Below are 26,151 nucleotides of genomic sequence, written 5' to 3'. Positions count from 1 at the left end.
CAGGCTTTTTATTTACTTATTCACAAATGTAAATACATTTAGAAATATTTGGATCCTTGCAGATTTAAATACTTTCAGATCAATATTAAATAAACAGTAATGCACTTAATCTCAGTTCTATAATTACAAGATATTGGGCTATTTTTCTGTTCTGTTCTGTAAAGCTGTGTTGCTCTTCCCAGTACATGAGGAGTTCGCTCTGAGAGAGCGAGCGAGAGTGCTTCATTTAAAAAACAATTAATAGTCCTCAATCATGCATGGAAAGAAGTGGGCTGAGTTTGCCTACTGGAAAACTATCCAGACCTCTTGCAAGGGGTGATTTTGAAAAGCACAAATGACAGGTGCACAACTTGCACTGAAAATCAGTGGAAACTGGGTGCCTAAAATCTGCCTTTAAACTTCCCCCTCGTAAGTTAATACTGCTTTAAAAATGTAAATGTCCAGCTCCATGTAGTTTGCTTCTAAAGCTTTATTGGGAAAAAAATTCAAGCTTTACAATGGCAACTATAGTGCTTACAACATGTTTTCACTGTTCATACCTAAAGTTCATAAATAGTGTCCATTTAGGTGACGGGTGACTTTAAAATTAAAGTTTGGTATTTGTGAGATAATTGAGTTATAACATCTCTTACTGTGAGTGATTTAGATAATAAATCCAAATGAGTGAAACTCATTTTTTGCAAGGCAAAGGAAAAGTGATTTTGTTGAAAAACAAAGACCATATCTGTGACTTTCAGTGTTTAGATATTAAACTGTAAGCTTCTATGTATAGGCATATTGGACCAGAAGTCTGTGATAGTGGCTGTTACCAGATGCTTTAGGAAAGGTGCAAGAAAACCCCATTGTAAGCATTTATGGAACTACCCGCCCTTTGGGATGGGCGGTTGGGGGTGTGTGTGTGTGTGTGTGTGTGTGTGTGTGTGTATTCTTCTGACTCTCATCCTTGAATGGCTGGTGTATACTCTGAAGCAAGAGAGTTTATTCCTCCATCTCAATTTTTGTTATCCTATCTATCTGCTGCGTTCCTGGCATACACATAGAGAAGTTTGTTTAAAAACATAAAATACTTTCGCTGAAAGATTGCAACATAACACTATTTCTTAGAATTCAGAATGATAACACATAAGAACCCAAAAACAGAGATGAAAGCAGGCTCACCATATCTTACTCTAGGTGGTCTCTCTGCAGACTAACTTCTGAAAGACCCTGATTGCATGCTTCCCTACAGAGCCTCCTAACCTGCAAGCAGGACGAGGGAAACCTTTAGGATTTAAAGTGACAGCTTGTAATTTTTACACTGTTTTCAGTACAGCATGCTATCAGATACAACTGTGAGGATATGCCTACACAGCAAAGAAAAACACGCAGCTGGCCTGTACCAGCCGACTTGGGCTCACAGGGCTTGGGTTACGGGGGCTGTTTCATTGCTGTGTAGACTTCTGGAGCCCGGGCTCTATGACCCTGCAGGGTGGGAGTCTACACTGCAGAGAAACTGCCCCCGTAGTGAGCCTGGAGTCGGCTGGCACAGACCAGCTGCAAGTTTTTCTTTGCTGTGTAGACAGATTGTGAGTGTTCTCATTATCCACATAAATGTTTAATCCTACATTGAATCCTATTAAACTATTGTCCTGAAAGATCTGTTGTGTCCCAGTGTAAGTTTTCTGATACTTCATAGTACAAGCCCATTCGTGCTTCTGAAAAGCAATACCAATAAAAACTCTTAGCAGTGGAGAATAGGAATTGAGAACTGAGAGAGTGAAATTATTACTCTGGCATATTAATTTTTAATTGACTATCCTCATGATGTTACATCTACAAAATAAATAAGCATATCCCAAGTGATCTAAAAGATATTCCGAGAAATGTATAAATGTAACATCAGCTAATTTATACTTAATGTACATAACTTTAATTACAAATTAAATATATTGATGAAGTGACCAATAATATTTCTACCTTTTCCCTACATTTTGTTTTTGTTTTCCTTTTCCATTTTTGTGTTTAGTAACTTAAGTGCTTAAAATCAGTTGGTTTTTTTTTTTCCTATTTACAGGCTCCCCATGGAAGGATCTATTGCTGAAACATATGTTATCACTACGTGAAGAGTGGGGCATAGGCTTTGTGCTAGCATAGAACATTTGTCTGTAAATTTTAAGCTTGGGATTTTCAGCTTTGCATGGTCACTTAAACTTAATAGATCTACTTGCATTCACCAGATCTAGTAAATTGCAAAGAGAAGTTTTAAAACTACTAAGCTTAACCTTGCAGGCAAGATGCCGTGCTGAAGAAACAGGTGATCCCATGATGGACCCCCTAAAATTGTGTGATATGTTTCACTAGATTCCTCCCTGAGGGGGTCTGTTTGTTTGTTTTAAATAACAGCCTCCTGCTCAAGACTTGTTTGTTTAAAATGAATAATAATGCTGATATTGTAAAAATGCAAAGTGCTGAGATCAGTCATATCTCTTAATTTAAGACTGGTTATTCTTGGGGACAATTTGGATGGGATACCTCTGAAGGAAAACCCCAGGTACAGTGATAGATGATGATGGAGATTCTACAGGCAGCATGCCGCCTTCTGAGTTGACTGTGTACCTATATCTCAGTGGAGTCTTGAGGGGCATTGTGTCACTGAAGATTCCATCTTAAAACACAAGTCCTGTCCACTTTCTGGTTAAGGAAGGCGTGGTCTAAAGTTTTGTATCCTGGTCAGTTTCTAGGTTGAGTAATATTCTTTGTCTCCCTTAATTTTCCCCATAATTTCACTTGGAGAAGTTAGTCTGCTCCATCTCCTAACTAACTTTGATGTAGCATTGCTGACATGTTCAGTGGTAACTACATTGTGGTGGTGGGTGAGTGATCCAGATGTTTAATCTGTAAAATGCTTTGGGCTTGTTTAGCATGTAAGGTGCTATACATGAGTACATTAACATTGTTCTCTGCCAATAGGATGTGAAAGTTTTGCTTATTAGCAACTTTGCTTATCACAAAGAAGGAGTGGAGGTTTGGCTCAACCTGAGGACTAAACCACCCAACCAACCAGAGGAAATATAAATGTTTGATGAATAGCCAACATTGCTTGTAGTAGTGATGATTTTTTTTTCCTTTTTAAGGAAAAGGCAAGAGAAAATGATGTTTCAATTGGAAAAACGGGAAACACTGTTTTATATAAAAATGAGTATGATCATGTGGGGATAGATAGGAAGGAAATTCAGCACCCAAGATGTAGACGTTTAAAGACTGATGTAACCAAATACTAGGAAGGATAGTCCATTGAGCCTGAAAAAATAGCTTTTAGCATAGATCCAGCAGAGCAAAGAGATTTTCATACCCAATTAATGATGTTACAGAAGTATAGGAAAAATCAGAGACAGTTGTCCTGCAAATTTCATGTGATTAATATTAACCAGTAGCTGACTGTTGAATGATCTGATGAGCCTTTATCAAATTAAACAAGATGCTAAACAGACTTTACATGGAGCTTAATTGCCTGTATTTGGAATTCACAGTACTTTAAAATATCTGATATGTGATTACAGCTAGAATGGGGGTGGGGAGGTGTGGTAGTGCTGGGGATATAGGAATATTGGCAGAAAGCTGGGCTTGCATTTACACAGCATCTTTAATCCACAAGGATTCCAAGGTACTCTTTGTATTGCTTCAGTCACATCTGAAACTCTGGGACTACTGGGACCAAATGCAGGTGCCGTTGCACAATGCATAGCAGAATACAAACAAAAAAATTGCATAACCATTTCCAAAAGAGGCTTCAAGAGTTTTAAAAGGAGACACCCTAATCCATTCATTTACTGCTTGGAGTGTTCATCAGTTTGATTTGGACTGGAGCATTGTATAACATCCCTCTTGTTAAACACTTCGTCCTCTTACAATTTTTTGGGTTTAGGCCACCTTGAACTGAATGTGATTTGAACAGAGAGGCATATTCACATCCCCATGAAGCACACTTTCACCTGTTCATGTGATGGAAACCAGTGGCTTATTGGCAAGCATAGTCATACAGCTATATTAAAAAGCAGTTGTACCATGGCTATCAGCTTGGTACTGGAAAATCTGATGAAGGCTTCTTTTTTTCCATCTCTACAACCCATCCATATTTATTAACATCAAAGTACTGTAAGCCTTAATGCCAACTGTGCTGAAGATCTTGTCTGACAGAGAATTTGCATCTTTCCCTCTATGGGAAGGTTCTGCATCACTTAAATCATATTAAGCTGCTTCATTTGAAAAATAGTACTTAATAGTGTGTTCATGAATGTAGCTATTGAGAAAATTCTCTCATAGTTATGCTTAAATACTGCTTTTCAGTGCTGAAAAGGGGATGAATGCAATGAACACATTCCTGCTGGAGTTCTAGGGTACTTGTATTGAGGTTTTGAAAGTCACTCATCACAGCAGTTCTAAAGACACCAGGAGTCCAGAAGCCACTTCAACAGATCAGAGGCTTTATATATCAGCATGAGATCCAGACGGGATAGACAGAAAAAGCTTGCTCTTGTAAAGAAACTAAAAAGGAATTGAGATGCAGGACGTCTTAAGAGGACTTGGATATGTGCTGAGGTGAAGTTTAGGAAATGGTAGCTCTGATTTCTCCCAGAATGAGAGGTTAGGAGAGAATCCCATGATGTGTTACAGGAGGAAGAAGAAGAAAGTAGAAGTATTTGTAAAGGGGACTGCCATATCCCATGAATTGGCTCTGATTATGTGTCTTGTTTTTTTTTTAGCAGATTTTGCTTTATGAACTGTCATGGCAGTTTTCCAGGTAAAATACCTGATTTTGGAGAGATCTTGGGCATTAGGCTGGAACATCTGTTCATTCAGAGTCGGAGTCCTTGAAATAACTAAAATAATAAACAGTAGTAGTAAAAGTTAGAAATCTTTCCCTCCTCCTCTAGTAAATATAGATTGGGTCACTTTTTGAATTTCTTGTCTGCTGCAAGGAAGAGTCTTTATTTTTAAATGTATGGGAAATCCATCATTATTCTGTAGAAATCACTCTACCTTGAAGGACAGGGTGGGAATTTAAGGGGTCAATACTGTAGCTTGAAAAGTAGTTAAAAAGTGAAGTGTTTTCTAAAAAAAATTGTCATGAAAAGCTACCGTACTGGGGAACTAATATTGTAGACGGGAGACTAGAAAAAGCTGTATGAATGGTTGGTGGTTATAGAAAGGCTCTGCAGTCTGCCCGTGACCAGGTGGAAGCTCATTTATGGCCCAAAGCAGACACAATGAACGAGCAACCTCTTAAAGTTTTGTTCCACTTCCATGTGTATCTTTGTTGGGACACGATAGTGGTGATAGGTGAACCTGAAAAGGTTCAGTAAAGTCCCTGAAAGTTTAACATCTCCAGGTTTTTTCAGCATCTTCTCCTTCTCCCAAAAAAAGATGCAACTCATGAAAACCAGTCAGGATTTACCATTCTGACCATGTCTAGTTCCTCTTCTAATCCTTTCCCTGCCTTCTACGTCAATATTTAAATGCTTTGTCCTCACTTTTATGTCTCTCTACAATTCTTCCTACTACCATTCGTTCTCATCCTTTTCTTGTGACCACTTTACTCCACCAAAGCTCCCACTCTCAACAGTCCTCTTTCTGCCTGGCCTGGTGCACGTAGACCTGGGGTGGGCAAACTTTTTGGCCCGAGGGCCACATCGGGGTTGCGCAACTGTAGGGAAGGCTGTGCCTCCCCAAACAGCCTGGCCCCCGCTCCCTGTCCTCCCCCCTTCGACTTTCTGCCCCCGACCGCCCCCCTCAGAACTCCCAACTCATCCAACCCCCTGTGCTCCTTGTCCCCTGACCACCCCCTCCTGGGACCCCTGACCCCTATCCACAGCCCTGCCCCCTGACAGCCCCCCTGGGACTCCCATCCCCTATCCAAGTGCTCTTTGCTTCTCATCACCGACCGACCCCTCACCCCTAACTGCCCCCCAGGATCCCACCCCCTTATCCAACCTACCCTGCTTCCTGTCCCCTGACTGCTCCCCCTGACCCCATCCACACCCCTGACAGGCCCCTTGGGACTCCCACTCCCAACCCTCCCTGTTCCCCATCCCCGACTGCCCCCCGCACTGAGCCTCTGCCCCATCCAACCGCCTCCTGCTCCCTGACTGTCCCCCAGGACCTCCCACTCCCGTACCCAACCCCCCCACTCCTTGACCCCTTACCAGCAGCAGGAGCTCACACCCACGCCACCTGGCCAGAGCCAGCTGCACTCCCCACAATGCCCAGTAGGAGTGGCCCTCTAGAGCACTGCCTACGCGGCGGTCTGACTGTGGGGGAGAGGGGACAGCGTGGGAGGGGCTGGAGTCGAGCCTCCCCGGCCAGGAGCTCAGCCAGGAGCCAAATGTGGCCCTCAGACCATAGTTTGCCCACGTCTGATGTAGACCCTCATCCCTGAACTGTCTTGTCTTGTCCTGTCGCTAATATCCCCTTTAGATTTCACAGTCCCTCCCTATTTCAAGGGAAGGATTGTTGCTTATATCCTATGGCAGTCCTTCCTAGAATTCCTTGTGCCTCTAACACCTATCTTTAAAATTATTTGTTACCCTGTGCTATGCTTCCCATTTATTGCTGCTCCACTGAGTAATGATGAGTGCGACAGTGGGCAGAATTTTTTTTAGAAACTAGCAAAACATCTTTGCTTGCTTTACTGCATCCCATTCACTAAGGTTCAAGTGCTTGTCTTCTATTTATAGGGCAAATTCCTCTGGGCAGGAAGCTTTTCTTTTCTTTTTTTGGTAAAACATCTACCACTCTTTGGGTGCTGTACAAATAGTAATGAAGAGCTCTGCAAGTTACCGCTAACTACACAAGAGGGCCCCACAGGAAAATGCTGACTTAGTGAAGTTATTGCTTAAGAATTCTGAGGATCCCAGTTTGAGTATGGGCCGTGCTCAAATGTAGAATGTTGATTAAGTCCATTCATGTGATTGGAAATGAGACCACTGGCTATTCAGCTGCACTAAGGCTATCTGCGCTAATGCTGGGCTTCTAGCTGATATGTGCAAACATTGATTTGATTGACTGTATTTTTATTTTCCCCTTTACTCCCATTCCCTCTGTGACTGCCCCCCCCCATTTATAGTTTTCTCCCTTGCTCATCTAAATTGTGTGTGGGGCAGGGGTGGGGGTGGGATTGGTACCCTCTGCTGGTTTCCAATTAGCTTGGAATCTTGTCTGGATTTTTCTTGAGTCAGCATCCAATGTGCTCCCCGAATCCTGGGAAACCTAAGAGTTTATGCTATTAGAAGATGACAGCTGGCTTCGGCCCAGAATTTCAGATCTGCTGAGTCCCAGCAAAGGATACAGAATATCACCGAAGGTAGAGAGAGCTTGAGGATAACATAGAACTTGACTAGAGTAGAGGGAGCAGGTTGCTGGGAAAAGGGTATTTGAAGGGGTGGCTGGAAGAGACAGAAACTAGCCTCAAGCAAAGGAGGAAAAATTGGGCAGAATGCTTATTGTACTTGGTGAGAGGGAGCTGAGTACAGAGACTTTTGGGTGTGACGAAGTTGGATTGTGAGTGAGGGGCTAAAACTCAGGATGTTTTTTTAAACAGTAAAAAGATGAGGATGAAGTTTAGGCCTGGTCTTGGTGTACCTGAACCAACCAGTCCATCCTTCATACACATCCATATGGAATGCTTCTCTTCGGAGACTAGTTCTTCAACAAGTAATAGCTAATTGTTCATTAAGGAAAGTGTCATACCTTTTGTACCTGGCTCCCCACAAAGAAATACTTTTGACGACAATACAACAAATTGCATTCCTTTGTTTTTGTTTTCTATGGAGAAAATAAACAGTGGGTCAAATGGGGCTTATAAACTTTGCAAGAGCTAGGCCCACTTCCCAAAGGCATTACAGAAAGTGCAGCGCACTTCAGTCCAAACTAGCTATGGTGCATCCTTACTTCTCCAGCACATGAACCTCTTCTGAGCGGTAATTAGTCTGTACCAAACTCGGTGGTGGTTTGAGTGGATGAATGGTAAAGGCCATTAAGTTCATTCCACTTACAGTAGAAGACAGTGTTGATTTCAGACCACCAGGAGTGAAGGGCCAGTGCAGAAAACCCATTCTGCCACCTATCATTCCTCTTTTTCTGTGTTTTTGTTTTGTTTTGTTTTGTTCTTTCTCTCTGAATTCCTGTTTCTTTACTGACATTTCTCACAACAGAAGTTTTGATTAATGCCAGCTGTGAACTAGTTTCTGAAATTCTTTTGCTTTATTCCCTCACTGCAGATCAATAAATACCCGTGTTTTATTTCCCAAGCTTTGCCTTCCTCCATCCAAAAAAAAAAAAAAAAAAAGCAGCCTTGCAATTTGAATACTTCTTTCTGTGTTTTAGGTTTGTGTTAAAGTCTCACATATTAATAAATCTGTAGTTTCCCCACTTGCTAAGGTATAGATTCTTTTTGTGTTGAATAGTCATGAGTAAGTGACTTCAATTCATCATGAGTAGGAGTTGCAGAATCAGGTCTTAAATGTTTTGTATTCCAGTCCAGTTGTCTCCAGAGTCTTGTTTGCTGGTGATTGACTGCAGGGTGGAGCGTGCAATGATAGAAAATAGCCAGATCTAACAAACTAGTTTAGCTGTTTCCAGGAGGTGGAATTTTGAAAGACATCTTGTAGAGTTAGGGCAGCTGTAACTGTTTTTAGAATTAACTTCCCTCCTCACACCACCGCTACAGGGAAAGGGCTTTGATCATTTGGGCAGTTAGGCTTAAACCAGCATTGCACTAGTCCCAGAGAATACTGGGAAGTGAAAGGGACTCCCATCACAATTTCTCCTCTGCTTTCCTCTTTGCTCCAAGGGGAAAGTAAGTTCCTGCACCTGAACAGGATCCATCTTACTTCTGTTCCCCCAGTTCTAACTAGTTTGATGGCCTGCATGTTGAGGAAGCTTTGCAGAAGGAATAGTGGTCATGCTTTTGCCGAACTCTGCACTGGATGTGAAGCCATGATATAAGCATCTCTAACACAGCTACGCTGGGGATGGACCAAGGGGTGAGGAAAGAGATTTCCTCCTGTCCCTGGCCATTTTAGGGATAGTCAAAATCAAACCCTTGATAAATTTCCGGTTAGTCCTCACTGTTCTATTATCTATGGTTTGCTTATTCTTTGTTTGGGGCTTAAAGAGGGTTATAATCTGTCTAGTGCTTAGTGTTTAGTTTGTGAGAGCATGTGTATGAGGTTATTTTCTCAGTATGCGTGTTCATGTGTGAGAGATGTGAATAAGTTGGAGATGGTTTAAGTTAGTCACATTCTGATCAATTTTTCAACATTTTGGTCAAAGGGGAAAACAAGGTTTTGGTTACGTATAACAGAACAGAAGAAACAGCAAAATTGATGACTTTGGGAGATCTCTTGAATATGGAAAAACTTTCACAAAAATAATGCTGGGAAACAATTTACATATTTGGTTTTGTGCTTTTTCTAATAGAAGTCAACATACTTTCAAACGGACAAATTCCGCATGAGATTTAGGTCTGATAATGTTTGATTTTTTCCTTTTAAATTTTGAATACCTGGGATGTTTTTTGATTAGTAACAAAGCTGCTTTTTCTATACTAACCAGAGATCAGTCTGATAAATAAATTTCATGTGATTGCAGGCCAAGCTGATTTGCATTAATGGACAGAATAAATTTGAGCAAATTGTCTGCTTATGTTGATTGAATCATGTTTCCTTCTTCTGTTCAATATTTTTCTTGCCTTAGCCCAATTATTACTAACTAAACTTGATTATATGCCCTTGGTTAACTTTATACCTGTTGAGGTGAAAGATTGTAGTTTGAATATCAGAGAGAGGTTTTAAGTCTTATTGTATTCAAAATACAAAATGAAGGTTTAAAAAAAAATTCATATACATTAGTACTGTAAGTGATCCCAGGCAAAATGTAATGTCACAGTGACCTAATTAACATCATCTGATCTGTAACATGTTTCTCTTGGTTTTGTCTTACAAATTGCTAGTTGCAAAATTGTTCAGATAATTTTTCTGTACCAATTTTAAGTTATCTTAAACTGTTTCTTTTGGGACTGTTTACCACGCAGTACTATTCTTGGTATATGTTAACAAGTAAGTTCTTTTGAGGCAGCAGACAGTTCGTTGCAATGTTGAAGGAAGTTGATCCAGCCTATTCAGACTTTAAGTGGTGTCAAAGCTAATACATTCTGAAACTAAGAGAGAATAATAGTGTATAGTAATTGTCAGTCACCTGTAGTTGTATATTTTCACATACACTCTTTCTACTTGAGACTTCGTACGGTTAACACTTAACAGGGTGTTGCATTCAAAACTTTGATGCACGTCCTCTCTGCCTAATAAGTGTTCTGCAGAATTTGATAGCCCAGCAGAATGTGATGCATATTGTTAACCTAAAACTCCTCTGTTGTTGTGGGTGCTGTCATTGGTCTTCAGTGCCCTCTATTGGTTAACACAGAAATTTCATAGGCTTTGAAAATAATAAAGGAATCAGTCAATGAGTATCATTTTTAGAGAGACCAGACAGCAAGTGTGAAAAATAGGGACAGGGGTGGAGGATAATAGGTGCCTATATAAGATAAACCCCCAAATACCTGGACTGTCCCTATAAAATTGGGACATCTGGTCACCCTATTCATTTTGGTTTTCCATGAACATGCTGGACGCAGGTTTTGTAGATCATTTACTTCAGCGTTGTTTTTTGTATAAAGAAACTTGGTGGCTGATTTAGTTGAAAACCATCTGTGTCTATGGCATGTAACTATTGCTTCAGCTTGCTTCAGCTTCACTAAAAGTATGAGCTCCATCATCATCGCCCCATGGGGTTATGCTGACATATGCACATGGGGTTTATAACAGCAATCTAGCAAGCTCAGGTTTTTAAGAGACGACTTGCAGTTCAAAACCAGGATCCCCAGAGAGAGCAATTCAAGTGGCCTCTTTTTGACTCTTGGCACTGCTAAATGAATCCAGAACAAATGAGGCTCTGAGAATGGCAAGGCAAACATGACACCCAAGCTCAAGGAAAGGTTTGTGGGTTTTAAATGGAAAAAAACTATGGTTCGATAAAGTATGTTTCACATTTGTTTTAAATCTGAGTAAATTGTGACCATTTTATGCAAGTTCATATGTACTAGGTCAGGCCTAATGCAAAAGTCAAAAAAGAAAAAAGACAACTACCAGGACCCGTTTCCTAAAGGGATATTTGAAGGTGCAGCCACCTCTTGTCTGTTGTAAACATGGTAAAATGTGCCAGATCCTTTGTCTTGTTTGATCCCTCGGGAAATAAATTTTGTCCCAGTGCCCATCATAGTAATGGAAGCTCCCCACCATTTTCCTCTCGAGACCTATGAATTTGCTTTTCCTGTTTGCTTATAAATAATTTTACCATTTACTTTAGAAGTGCTTCCGTAGACATATATGTCTAGTTTTAGGTAGGGGACTTGTACGGGAGTGAATTTGGCTTAATCTGTTTTTAGTTCTCCCAGCAGGATAACATTTTAACTCAGGTTGAGGAAAACCCCAATATAATCACACTCATCCTACCTCCCAGGTAAATGAACCTTTTACCTGGAAGTCACTAGCTGAAATCCAGACATGGCTGCTAGTGACTTAATACACCTGTATCTGTTGGCTTAATGGTGGCCTATATGAAATGAGTTGATAGCCTCAGTCTAGAAGATAAGTATTCAAGATATAAAACTCACCATCACAATTAGCATTCTCATTGCTAGTAGTAGTAAAGAGGCCATGGATCAAATTGACCTAGGAATGTAGAAGATGTACAGAGCACAGGGGCACCTTAGCAGGGCTGTATGGAGGAAGCTTGCACTGCCATTGCCTGCACAGCTCCTGTGACTATATAGAATCTTCTAGCAGACAGTGTTGTCAACATGCTGCCAGGTTTCTAAAGTAAATTTTTATTCATGCTTTACAAGACACAAACGGGAGTTAAATGCTGATAGCAAATGAGTTAGCAAGTGTTGTTCTTTCATGGTGTCGTTGTCATTAGCTTTGAGTTAAGTCATTAGTAAGAGAGGGTCTCCGTTAAACGCTTTCTTTTCTTTTGAAAAGAAAAGTAAAATGCAGTCCAAAGATTTTAGACCAAAGCTAGCCTCCCAAATTATACAGCTTATTTATTGCCAGTTAAATCTTTTTTTTTTTTAATAGCTTCAGACCACAGAAAGCAATTGTTATGGCAAGTCGTCTTATGGCCATCACGTTGTGATGCATGGCTATTGGTGACAAACTATTCAGCTTGTCTGGAGGACTGCTTAGATTTCTGACTGATACGCCACTGTCACTGTAGTTTACATTGCTCTTCTCTCCCTGTACAATAGCTCCCTCTGCTTGAAAACATCAACGTAATTATAACCTAGAGCAGAATGAGACCCTTGTTTTGTATTTGCCTGATCAGTGATTTTTATACTAATTCTTTTTTGTTTCATTCACTGATGTTTAATATGTACAGCTATTTGGCTTGCAGTGGGGGCAAGTGAGACATTGCAAAGTAATAATAGTCCTGCCTTTTGAAATCTTACCCTGACAAAGTCCATATAAAGTATTGTGCAGGGACTCTGGCGTTTTCCATGTTAGCAACAGAACAAGTTGGTTAGTATATTTTCAAGTAAATGAAATTTAATTGAAAAAAGCTGTCTTGTCAAGGCTGAAAAATTCTGGTTTCGATGAAGACTTCATGAAAAGGAGAGAGAAACTCGGACTATAGGCTGGTGGTTACAGTGCTTGCTTGGAACAAGGAAAACCTCAGGTTCAAGTCCCTGCTTTGCATCTATCGGTGATCTGGGATGAAAATCTCTGCAGAGCAAGGATTTGAACTTGTCTCCCCCACATTCCAGGTCCTAACTGCCAACTTCACCAAGACTTTTTTTTTTTTTTCCCCACCACCCCAAAAAACTTTTGCTAGCATAATTTCCTGACTTAGCTGTGCCAGCCAAATCCTAGTGTAAAAGCAGTTACACCAACTAAACTGTGCTTATGCTGGTATAGTCTAATGGCTTGTCCATACTACAGAATTAAGTTGACTTTATCTAATTCGACCTCAATCCCCTGAATTAATGAAGTTGATTGTGCCTGGCCACACCATGCTCATTGTCTCGATGAGTGCGTCCTCACTAGCAGCACCTGTATCAATGCACAAAGCAGTGCCTCGTGGGTAGCTATCCCAAAATGCAACTTGCCGCAGTGTGATTTGGGAAATTTGTGCAATGTCTCATGGGACCAAAACATTGTCACCAGGGAGAATGGGAACATTACATTGACATCCCATGATGCACTGTGCTCCCTCCCTCATATCAACGGCAAACAACGCAGTGGTTTTTGCACCTTAAAACCACCATGCGTATGCCATAACCCCAGAAGCATGGAGTCTGCTCAGTTGTGCAGTCTTGCTGTGAGCATCTCAAACACCTCACACCCTCTCCTGCAGTATTTCCAGAGCCGAAGTAGGGCCCACCACATGGAACATAGCGATGTCCTGCAAGCAGCCCTGCTGCAAGCCATTGATAAAAACAATTCACAGTTGCTGCTGGCAGTCACAGAGCAGTTGTACTCTGAGTGCCATTTCTGGTCCTGGGAAACAAGCAATGACTAGTGGTACCGCATCATTTTTGCAGGTATGGGATGACAAACAGTGGCCACAGAACTTTCGAATGCAGAAGGCCACCTTCCAGGAACTTTGTGCAGAGCTTTCCCCTGCTCTGGAGGTCAGCAACACAAAAATGAGAGCTGCTCTGACAGTGGAGAAGCGAGTGACGATCACTATTTGGAAGCCAGACAGTTACTGGTCAGTAGGGAATCAATTTGGAGTAGGTAAATCAACCTTGGGAGCTGCTGTGCTCCAAGTGTGCAGAGCCATTAATCAATTTCTGCTATGAAGGGTAGTGAGTCTAGAAAATGTGCAGGACATAGTGGATGGTTTTGCCGCGATGGGGTTCCCTAATTGTGCGCCATCTGTTGCCCCACTGCATATCCCCATCTTGGCACCAGACCACCTTGCCATAGAGTACATAAACCGAAAAGATACTTTTCAATGGTGTTGCAAGCGCTGGTGGATCACAGGAGGCATTTCACCAACATCAACGTAGGATGGTCAGGAAAGGTTGATGATGTGTGCATCTTTAGGAACTCGGGTCTGTTCAAAAAGCTGCTATCTGGGACTTTCTTTCCAGACCATAAAATTAACACTGACGACATTGAGATGCTTATAGTTGTCCTGGGGGACCCAAACTACCCCTTGCTCCGATGGCTCATGAAGCCATATACTGGCTGTCTGGCCAGCAGGAAAGAACGATTCAACTATTGGCTCAGCAAGTGCAGAATGGTGATTGAATGTGCCTTTGGTCATTTGAAAGGGTGCTGGAGAAGTGTACCCTTCCCTTCCCCCCCATTAAATGAAAGGGCTAATGGACTTTTTGCCTATGGAACACTTTGAGGAGGGTGATTCTGTACCAGGTAATGCTGGCTGCTGTCCACCAGGGTCGGCAGAGGGACTTGTCCCTCCTGCTTCTGTTCCTGCAGTTCAACCAGATGCCTCAACACATCTGCTTGGTCCCTCATAATCCAAAGCATCGCATCCTGTGCTGCACGCTCTCGCTCATTGGAAGCTTTCCTGCTCTCCATGTCCATGTCTAACTTCTCGGACAGTGAAATCCTCCACGCTCTCAGCTCTGTGTCAGCTGTCCCAGAGGCATTCATTAGCTCGGTGAACATGTCCTCTCACATTCTCTTTCTCCTCCTTCTAATCACTGAAAGTCTGCTTTCAGGTGTTGACCTGACGGATACATTTCCAGCTGTCAGTCGGGGAAAAAATGGTGCCATTGTACTTAATAAAATGTTTCCATAGCAAAGCTGTTTTCCTAAAAAACCAAACCCAACCAACCAACCAAACAAAACCCTTATTACACTAGATACAAGCCATAACATAATCAGAATCCATAACTGTTCACTGTGCCGTTTTGCTGCTCCAGCCATGGTGAGTAGCCCCCCCCCCAGGTCGTGGGTGACCGAACTTTTAATGAAGTTTATGGCAGGCTCATGTCCGGAGCATAGGTAGCTAGTTGAACAATGGCCCTTCCCCATAGGACCTCAGGAAGCTGTTTACGAACAGGGTGTGGGGGAATGTTTTCACTCCCAAATTGCAGAATCTTTCATGTGGGGCCACAGTCCCCTATTGGCTACTTTAAACTACTTGCCGACCTATGCCGAGCACAGTAAAGGCACATTAGCGGCCGCATGATTTGGCGATCCGGAATGTGGGAGGGCAGGGTGGGTCTACATGCTCTTTTTTTTTTTTCTGTGTAAGAGCACTTTTAATGATAACTTCCCCGTGTTTCCCCAGGCGACTCTATGTGATATCAGCCTCCTGAGGGTAACAAAGGTGGAAAGGAAGGAGATGCTGCAAGCATCTGGGTATAAACCCAGTCTTATGTTGCTATGCTGTGTACTGCAATGATGCCAGCAGAATTAATTAAGGAGTTACATGGGAAAGTGTCCTACCATGTTGGAAGAAATAAGAATGCCCTCCCCAGAAACCTTCTGTAAAGGATTGCAGAGTACCTCCATGAAAGTTTCCTAGAGATATCCATGGAGGATTCCCAGGCTATCCCTGTCCACATAAACAGTCTTTTCCGGGGACCACCCTCTGCATAGGTGGAGAGGCCTCTTGTAAGCAGAGAACTAAAGTCCTTGCATTTTCTTCACAGTAAACATGCATGTAAACCGTGTGTGTGTGTGTGTGTGTGTGTGTGTGTGTGTGTGTGAAACTTTAATTGGACTTCCTTGTAACTGTATACTCATCAGAGGTGCCTTCCCTGGCATCACGGTCGGCCACCGTGATGTCCTGCGACCCGCAGGGCTTCAGGGTTAAAAATATTTCCTGGCTCTTAGGGAGAATGGATCCACCACTTGCCCATCTCCCATTCTTCTCCTCCTCCTCATCCACTCATATAATTCTCCTTGCTGTTCCTAGACTCTCACACCTGTAAGGTGTCCATGTTGCTTGTGGGGGTGCTAGTAGAATCATCTACAACAAGCTGCATGCAATTTTTGAGGAACAGGCATGTGTGGGATTCAGCACCAGAACGACTGTTCGCCTCCCTTGCCTTCTGGTATACTTGGCGAAGTTTTTATTTTTACACTGCACTGCCATGTGTCCCTTGTGTAGCCCTTCTCCCCCATTCCACAAATGATTTTTGCATAGATGTCAGTGTGTGATGTATGCCATCATGTGCCAGCAATGCCCATGTCTGCCATGCCATTGGTCAAACAGGACAGTCTCTATGTAAAAGAATAAATAGACACAAATCAGACGTCAAGAATTATAACATTCAAAAACCAGTCAGAGAACACTTCAATCTCTCTGGTCACTCGATTACAGACCTAAGAGTGGCTATCCTTCAACAAAAAAGCTTCAAAAACAGACTCCAATGAGAGACTGCTGAATTGGAATTAATTTGCAAACTGGATACAATTAACTTAGGCTTGAATAGAGACTGGGAGTGGATGGGTCATTACACAAAGTAAAACTTTGTCCCCATGTTATTTCCCCTCTCCGTCCCACCACTGTTCCTCAGAGGTTCTTGTTAACTGCTGGAAATGGCCCACCTTGATTATCACCACAAAAGGTTTTCTTTCTTCCCCCCACCCTCCCCTCCTGCTGGTAATAGCTCCTCTTAAGTGATCACTCTCCTTACAGTGTGTGTGATAATATCCATTGTTTCATGTTCTCTGTGTGTGTGTATATAAATCTCCCCGCTGTATTTGCCACTGAATGCATCCGATGAAGTGAGCTGTAGCTCACGAAAGCTTATGCTCAAATAAATTTGTGCCACAAATTTGTGCTCTAAGGTGCCACAAGTACTCCTTTGCTTTTTGTGAATACAGACTAACATGGCTGCTACTCTGAATTCTGCTGGATTGGAGCTCTGCCTGCACAGACTCTTCTCCCCACAGAGTGATGAGATCCACTGTCTTGTGCAGAACAGGCTGGAGCACGTTTGAAGTGTGTAGTCTCCATGATCAACTGTGCTCAAGCTGGCACGCTCCTAGTGCTGATCAAACAGGAAATGGGAAATCGGAAGTTCATGGGGATTTAGCAGGGGATGGGCTGTTTTCTGTGTACCTGGCTGCAGTGCAGCAAAGTTGAGAATGATCTCCAAAACGGTCACAGATGAGCATTGTGGGACACCACTTGGAGGCCAATTAAATCGAATTACACAACACTGCGTCTGCAGTACTTCACAGTTCGATTTTCATGGGCCGACTAAGCGCTATGCCTCTCGCAGATGTGGATTACAGAAGTAGACATCAGAGGTGACTTAGGCTGACATAAAGGACCTTGTAGTGTAGACACCAACATTAACAGGTTGACTTAAGGCAGCTTCCTTCCACCTAATTCTGTAGTGTTCCTTCCACCTAATTCTGTAGTGTAAGTCAGTTTGGGGAACCAGTGTAAACTATACTGGTATAAGAGCAGTTTTGCTAGTATAAGGTACAACAGATTTTGAAAGTTTCCACAAAACAGAATTGTCATCCTCTGGTCAGCTCTAATCAAACTATCTTCACTGTTCTTTTGTTCAAACATGGCTTTGGTAGTAAGGGTGCGCAAAGCTTGCTGTGTCTGTTTACTAGAGGCAGGCAGGGCAGTAACCACTGCGGGTTCTGCAGAATACAAGTCTCCCAATTCTGGAGATCCTTCTCATTCCGCCGTTTTTGTTTTTAGAGAATCTGATGGGTTCCCCCATTCCCCTTCTCTCTAGTGTCCGATGTAACTTGAGGGCATGTAATTAAGTCTTTACATTATCTGAGAGGCTTGGCATTTTAAACAAACAAGTGTGCATGTTCACACGTACATGCACACACACATCTCTACAGGAGATTTTCTACCACGAGACGACTTGTCAGAGGTGCACTGTGCAGGTCTGAGCACAAGTAATAGGGTAGTCAAAGCATGGATGCAACCATGTAGTGAGCAGTGCATCAGGGCCTGGAAAAGAGATTGCTAGACCTGATTACTATGCAGGGAATGGACTGGTATAGGGAGTGAGTGTCCAGTACTTGGGACACGTCTAAAACAGAGTCAGTCTTGCAATGGGCTAAAATTAACTTGTTTTACCTTAATCTGATTTAGCTTCATGCCTATTCCTTTTTTGTTTCTCCTGAACCGATTTACTCGTCTCTAATTTCAGTCTTTTGCTGATGTTGCGACCCCCCCACCCCCCCGCACCTTAAAGCTAGTAAATTGTTGATTTGCAGGTGTTTTCCGTTTTTATTCGTATATGGTTACACATACAAAGTTAAAGGAACATTCTTTAAAGTCAAACAGTCAAAAGTTAGGAAGTGCCAGATTTATGGCGGCCTGTGCAGTCTTAATTCTGCCTCCTTGTGCATCCATCCTGTGCACTGAATGAGCTGGGTCCCGTGGAAAACCCAGTATGTGCTTGTGTAATATTAGACACAATGCATGTCCATAAGGGGTATTACAAGCACTAGAGAGACAGCGAATGTGTGCCACAATCTTAAAATAAACGATGCCTGGTTTAACAATTATGAAAGGAGTTGCAGTGTATGTTTTCTGCTACTATATAATGATTAAAATCTTTGGTCATTTTATCTTATTGGACTGAGGATGGATTTTCAAATGGGTAGACATTTGACGGAAGTGGTACATTAGACATAAATCAGAAGGAAAAACAATTGAAAAATATTCCTAAAAGGAATGAGCATCCTTCAAACCAGTTTATGAATCAGTGATCATGGAAAAATCTGTCTATCACGCACGTGATCTTTCATATTTTAAACTTTCCCATCTTTTCAAGCAGTTGCTTATCTTCATTAAAAATTCTCTCCTAAAACAGTCCTATGTCTTGTTTTTTAGCACTGTAAGTGTCTTTCTGTGTATGTAAAGCACCATGTAAATGTATAGTGCTCTATATTACAATAATCTCAGCAAATATAACTGCTAAATCCTGAACACTTCTGTAAATTGTAAGGATTTTTTAAATATAATGTTCACTGACATGAAGCCTTGAAAATCATATGCATGGACGTTGTCTGGCTTTTGGTCATAATAGGGTGGATTGGAGGGGTTGTGAAGGAGCCAGCACTGCTTTTCTATCTGCAGCTTGGCCTGTCCCCTCCTCCACTTGAGAGAGCTGCTTTAGGAAGGCATAAATCAGCTTGCTCCAGAGCCTGGATTTGTTAATCTTCTGAGCATGCTACAGTGCCCATTTTTTCCTCTCTATCTTTCAGGCTGTTAGGGTGGGGTTATATTCTTGTGGACCGTCCTTTTGTTATGTGTGTTTGTAACCTATGGGATAGCCCCCCAGCATAAGATTAGTTACTCTTTTGCACATTCAAAATAAATAACACAACGCATTTATTGGGTTTTGTTGGGGCTGCTTTTTCAGGATCCCCTAGATCCATCAAGAACGGCCATTGTGATCAGCTCCCTGGTAGCGGGTGGAGTAGCCGAACGCGGGGGTGAACTGTTACCAGGTGACCGACTGGTTTTTGTAAATGAGAAATACTTGGACAATGCCACTCTGGCAGAGGCGGTAGAAGTGTTGAAATCTGTGCCCCCAGGTACTATTCGCCTTGGCATCTGCAAGCCTTTGGTGGTAAGGACTGATTTTTAATTTATTTTATGTTGTCACAACAGTGACGCATATGGATGTAATGTATACATCAGCTCCAATTCAACAAAGTACGTTGTTTAAGTCCGTTCCTATTCAAGACATCACTGAAGTAAATGTTTAACTCAAAATATGTGCTTAAGCCCCAATCAGTAGGACTTAAGCATGTGCTTAAAATTAAGAACATAAGTACTGTCCTGAATAGGGATACTTTTTGGATTCGGGACCATACAGCAGACTTGAGAACGCTGCTTTATTGTTCATTAATTAAGTTTATTTGTGTAGCGCCATATAATAAGACCTGAGGCCGTGAAGTGCTTGCAGTATAAACAGACAAAGAAGCACTGAAAGAGGAATATAACAAGGTTTTTGAATTCTTTCCTATTTTAAAAAAAACCAAAAACCTGCCTATATCCTTATATAGCTTCTTTCCCCTTTGTCTCTTGTTAGGGCTGTCGATTAATCACAGTTAATTCAAAAATTAATTGTGATTAATCACAGTTTTAATTATTCTGTTAAACAATAGAATACCAATTGAAATGTATTAAATATTTTGGATGTTTTTCTGCATTTTTCAAATATATTGATTTCAGTTATAACACAGAATACAAAGTGTACAGTGTTCACTTTATATTGTTTTTATTACAAATATATGCACTGTAAAAATGACAAACAAGATATAGCATTTTTCAATTCACTTCATACAAGTACTGTAATGCAATCTCTTTATCTTGAAAGTGCAACTAAGGGTATGTCTACACTATGAAATTAGGTCAAATTTATAGAAGTCGGTTTTGTAGAAAGCGTTTTTATACAGTCGAGTGTGTGTGTGTCCACACAAATGCTCTAAGTGCATATAGTCGGCGGACTGTGTCCACGGTACCGAGGCAACTGTCGACTTCCGGAGCTTTGCACTGTGGGTAGCTATCCCACAGTTCCCGCAGTCTCCACCGCCCATTTGAATTCTGGGTAGAAATCCCAGTGCCTGATGGGGCTAAAACATTGACGTGGGTGGTTCTGGGTACATACCATCAGGCCCCCATTCCCTTCCTCCCTCCGTAAAAGCAAAGGCAGACAATCATTTGTGCCTTTTTTCTTGAGTTACCTGTGCAGACGCCATACCACGGCAAGCAAGGAGCCCGCTCAGCTAACCGTCACCGTATGTCTCCTGGGTGCTGGCGGACATGGTACTGCATTGCTACACAGCAGCAGTTTATTGCCTTTTGGCAGCAGACAGTGCAGTATGACTGGTAGCCATTGTCAAATGTAGTCCTGGGTGCTCTTTTAACCAGGCACCTGGGCAAACGTGGGAGTGACTCAGCCAGGTCATTTCCCTTGTTTCGTCTCATGGCAATTGAGTCCTACCGGCAGTGCACTGTCTTTTAATCTGCAGCTAGCAGAAGACGATGGCCAGCAGTCATACTGCACCGTCTTCTTCCGAGCACCCAGGAGGTGACGATGGCTAGTGGTCGTACTGCACAGTCTGCTGCCAGCAAGATCTATAAAGATAGATGAAGTGGCTCAAAACCAGAAATAGACCAGATTTGTTTTGTATTCACTTTCTCCTCCCTCCCTCACTTCCTCTGTGAAAAGAACAGTCTGCTAAACCCAGTTCTGAGTTCTATCCTCGAGGTGGCCATTCAGTTTCTCGCAAAGCCACCCCCTTTGTTGATTTTAATTCTCTGTAAGCCAACCCTGTAAGCCATGTCGTCAGTCGCCCCTCCCTCCATCAGGGCAACAGCAGACAATCGTTCTGCGCCTTTTTTCTGTGTAGACGCCATACCACAGCAAGCATGCAGCCCACTCAGATCACTTTGGCAATTAGGAGCACATTAAACACCGTATGCGTTATCCAGCAGTATATGCAGCACCAGAACCTGGCAAAGCAAAACCGGGCGAGTAGGCAACGTCAGCGCGGTTACGAAAGTGATGAGGATATGGACACGGACTTCTCTCAAAGCACGTGTCCTGGCAATGTGGGCATCATGGTGCTAATGGGGCAGGCTCATGCGGTGGAATGCCGATTCTGGGCCCGGGAAACAAGCACAGACTGGTGGGACCGCATAGTGTTGCAGGTCTGGGACGATTCCCAGTGGCAGCAAAACTTTCGCATGCGTGAGGGCGCTTTCATGGAACTTTGTGACTTGCTTTCCCCTGCCCTGAGGCACAAGAATACCAAGATGAGAGCAGCCCTCACAGCTGAGAAGCGAGTGGCAATAGCCCTGTGGAAGCTTGCAATGCCAGACAGCTACCGGTCAGTCGGGAATCAATTTGGAGTGGGTAAATCTACTGTGGGGGTTGCTGTGATGCAAGTAGCCAACGCAATCAAAGATCTGCTGATATCAAGGGTAGTGACCCTGGGAAATGTGCAGGTCAGAGTGGATGGCTTTGCTGCAATGGGATTCCCTAACTGTGATGGGGCCATAGACGGAACCCATATCCCTATCTTGGCACCGGAGCACCAAGCCAGCGAGTACATAAACCACAAGGGGTACTTTTTCAATAGTGCTGCAAGCACTGGTGGGTCACAAGGGACGTTTCACCAACATCAACGTGGGATGGCCGGGAAAGATACATGACGCTCGCATCTTCAGGAACTCTGGTATGTTTCAAAAGCTGCAGGAAGGGACTTTCTTCCCAGACCAGAAAATAACTGTTGGGGATGTTGAAATGCCTATAGTTATCCTTGGGGACCCAGCCTACCCTTTAATGCCATGGCTCATGAAGCCATACATAGGCAGCCTGGAGAGCAGTCAGGAGCTGTTCATCTACAGGCTGAGCAAGTGCAGAATGGTGGTAGAATGTGCATTTGGACGTTTAAAAGCACGCTGGTGCAGTTTACTGACTTGGTTAGACCTCAGCGAAACTAATATTCCCACTGTTGTTACTACTTGCTGTGCGCTACACAATATCTGTGAGAGTAAGAGGGAGATGTTTATGACGGGGGGGGGAGTTGAGGCAAATCAACTGGCTGCTGGTTATGCACAGCCAGACACCAGGGCGGTTAGAAGAGCACAGGAGGGTGCGGTGCGCATCAGAGAAGCTTTGAAAACCAGTTTCAAGACTATCCAGGCTATGGTGTGAAAGTTCTGTTTGTTTCTCCTTGATGAAACCCCCCGCCCCTTGCTTCACTCTACTTCCCGCTAAGCTAACCACCCTCCCCACCTCCCTTCGATCACTGCTTGCAGAGGCAATAAAGTAATTGTCACTTCACATTCATGCATTCTTTATTAATTCATCACACAAATAGGGGGATAATTACCAAGGTAGCCCAAGAGGGGTCGTGGAGGAGGGATGGACAAGGCCATAGAGCACTTTAAAAGTTTAAAACTTATTGAATGCCAGCCTTCTGTTACTTGGGCAATCCTCTGGGGTGGAGTGGCTGGGTGGCCGGAGGCCCCCAACTGCGTTCTTGGGCATCTGGGTGAGGAGGCTATGGAACTTGGGAAGGAGGGCAGTTGATTACACAGGGGCTGTAGCGGCGGTCTGTGCTCCTGCTGCCTTTCCTGCAGCTCAACCATACTCTGGAGCATATTAGTTTGATCCTCCAGCAGCCTCAGCATTGAATCCTGCCTCCTCTCATCACGCTGCTGCCACCTTTCAGCTTCAGCCCGCCACCTCTCCTCCCGGTCATTTTGTGCTTTCCTGCACTCTGACATTGTCTGCCTCCATGCATTCGTCGGTGCTCTGTCAGTGTGGGAAGACCGCATGAGCTCAGAGAACATTTCATCGCGAGTGTGGTTTTTTTTTTTTTTTGCATTTTGCATGACTCCATCATGGTCACCTCTGCTGATGAGCTCTGCATGGTCACCTGCAGCTTGCCACACTGGCCAAACAGGAAATTGAAATTCAAAAGTTCGTGGGCCTTTTCCTGTCTACCTGGCCAGTGCATCTACATTGAGAGTGCTGTCCAGAGCGGTCACAATGGAGCTCTCTGGGATAGTTCCTAGAGGCCAATACCATCTAATTGCGTCCACAGTACTCCAAATTCAACACAGCAAAACCGATATCAGCGCTAATCCCCGTCGAGGGTGGAGTAAGGAAATCGATTTTTAAGAGCCCTTTAAGTCGAAAAAAAGGACTTTGTCATGTGGACAGGTGCAGGGTTACATCGATTTAACGCTGCTAAATTCGACCTCAATGCCTAGTGTAGACCAGGGCTTACAAACAGATTTTTTTGTTACATAACTGCACTCAAAAACAAAACAAAATGTAAAACTTTAAGCCTACAAGTCCACTCAGTCTTACTTCTTGTTCAGCCAATCACTAAGACAAACAAGTTTGTTTATAACGCTGCCCGTTTCTTATCTACAATGTCACCTGAAATTGATAACAGGCATTCACAAAGCACTTTTGTAGCCGGCATTGCAAGGTATTTACGTGTCAGATATGGTAAACAGTCATATGTCCTTTTGTGCTTCGGCCACCATTCTAGAGGACATGCTTCCATGCTGATAAGGCTCGTTAAAAAAATGTGTGTGTTAAATTTGTGATTGAACTCCTTTGGGGGAGAATTGTACGTCTCCTGCTCTGTTTTACCTGCATTCTGCCATATATTTCATGTTATAGCAGTCTCGGATGATGACCCAGCACATCTTGTTCATTTTAAGAACCGTTTCACTGTAGTCTTTACAAAACACAAAGAGGGTATCCATGTGAGATTTCTAAAGACAGCTACAGCACTTGACCCAAGGTTTAAAAATCTGAAGTGCCTTCCAAAATCTGAGAGGGACAAGGTGGGGAGCACGCTTTCAGAAGTCTTAAAAGAGCAACACTCCAATTGGAAACTACAGTACCCGAAACACCAAAACAAAAACAAAAAGAAAAACAAAAAAAACCCAACCTTGTGCTGGTGGCATCTGACTCAGATGATGAAAATGAACATGCATCTGTCCACACTAGAGTACAACCCATCATCAGCATGGACTCATGTTCTCTGGAATGTGGTCAAAGCATGAAGGGATATGTGCATCTGGTTCATAAATATCTTGCGATGCCAGCTACAACAGAGCCATGCGAACACCTGTTCTCAATTTCGGGTGACATTGTAAACAAGAAGTGGGCAGCATTATCTCCTGCAAATGTAAACAAACTTATTTGTCTGAGCAATTGGCTAAATAAGAAGTAGGACTGCGTGGACTTGTGGGCACTAAAGTTTTACATTGTTTTATTCTTCAGTGCAGTTATTTTATGTACATAATTCTACATTTGTAAGTTCAACTTTCATGATAAAGAGTGCACTACAGTATTCGTATGTGGTGAATTGAAAAATACTATTTTGTTATTTACATTGCAAATATTTGTAATAAAATATAAAATGAGCACTATACACTTTATTTTCTGTGTTGTAATTGAAATCTATATATTTGAAAATGTAGAAAACATCCAAAAGTATTTAAATGGTATTCTGTTTTTAACAGTGTGATTAATCAGTTAATTTTTTAATTGTGTAATTCATCAGAATTAATTTGTAATTGCTTGACAGCCCTACTTCTTATTTTTTTTATGTAAACCCATTTTTTTATCCTTTCAATTTATAGTAAAACAAATTCTATTCTCCTTCCCCTTCCTCATTCTCTACTTCTCCCACGGTCATTTCCTCTCTCTCCCCAACAGCCCCACCTATTTATTTATTTATTTTAAGAATTTGGAGCTTTTTTGCTTTCCTGATGGTGTTTTTAATGCTAATGTCGATGCTTCAACCGCCTTTATAGGGAGAAAGCAAAGAAGAGGAGAACTTTTGCCTTGTGGATCCCAGTACCATTAAAGACAACTCTGCATCTCCAGTAAATGATATTCATTCATCAATAATGCTTGAGGCACCACAGGTATTTGGCTGCTGTTTTGTTCTAAACTGTTTTAACTAGAAGGAACTGAGGTTCTAAAAGCCCCCTCTCACTTCCCAAAAACAACTGTCCTTCAGAAGAGATGTCAATCCAAGGTTTGTTCTGTCTGGTGGGAAAACCATGAGTCTGGGATGAGCTGTGTATTCTGGTAAACAGTCCCTCTCTAAAACAAATTCTAAGATTCAAGACTTTTTGTGAGCTAATGCTGAATGTGTATGTGACCCCTTTCCTACAGAGATACTGGTTTACCTTATTTTCTAACCCAATATGTTAAGATGCATTGTCTTATCTTGAATATGAAAGGTAATATGAAGTAAGAATGTTAGATCTATTGCTAATAACGATCAATTATTAATTCAAGAGGGAACGGGATAGGTGTGTAAGCAGGATTTCTTTAGAAAAAGGCTGTTTGTTATCCCATGGTTGGGATGCTAGCCTAGGATATGGGAGCCCCCGCTCTGCCACAGGGACATGAGGAGACAGGGACATGAGGAGCTGGAGTTTGATACCTTCACTTTGATACAGTAAGACCTTACTTCATATTTTGACTTCAGTGGCCTTCTCATGGAGTAACATACTACTTAATAGCAGTAAAGGTATTGACATCCGGCCCTAGAGTATCAAATTCTTCTGCAACACTTCTCTAGCTGTCAC

The 26,151-nt window shown here is 42.5% G+C and overlaps 1 protein-coding gene across 8 annotated transcripts in view; it reads left to right on the top strand.

The window, feature by feature from the left end:
* The window catches only part of PATJ (PATJ crumbs cell polarity complex component), a 222,934-nt gene that overhangs the window by 57,787 nt on the left and 138,996 nt on the right, over positions 1-26,151 (top strand). For all 8 annotated transcript variants that reach the window (XM_043520335.1, XM_038412962.2, XM_038412966.2 and 5 more), the window contains 2 exons: positions 19,427-19,636; positions 25,366-25,479. In XM_043520335.1, the coding sequence (XP_043376270.1) occupies positions 19,427-19,636; positions 25,366-25,479 (324 nt within the window). The remainder of the gene's footprint in view (positions 1-19,426; positions 19,637-25,365; positions 25,480-26,151) is intronic.

The sequence above is a fragment of the Dermochelys coriacea genome, chromosome 8, assembly GCF_009764565.3.
Source record: "Dermochelys coriacea isolate rDerCor1 chromosome 8, rDerCor1.pri.v4, whole genome shotgun sequence".
Lineage (NCBI taxonomy): Eukaryota > Metazoa > Chordata > Testudines > Dermochelyidae > Dermochelys > Dermochelys coriacea.
The sequence above is the reverse complement of the archived record's forward strand: the minus strand, read 5'-3'. Positions and strand labels throughout refer to the sequence as shown.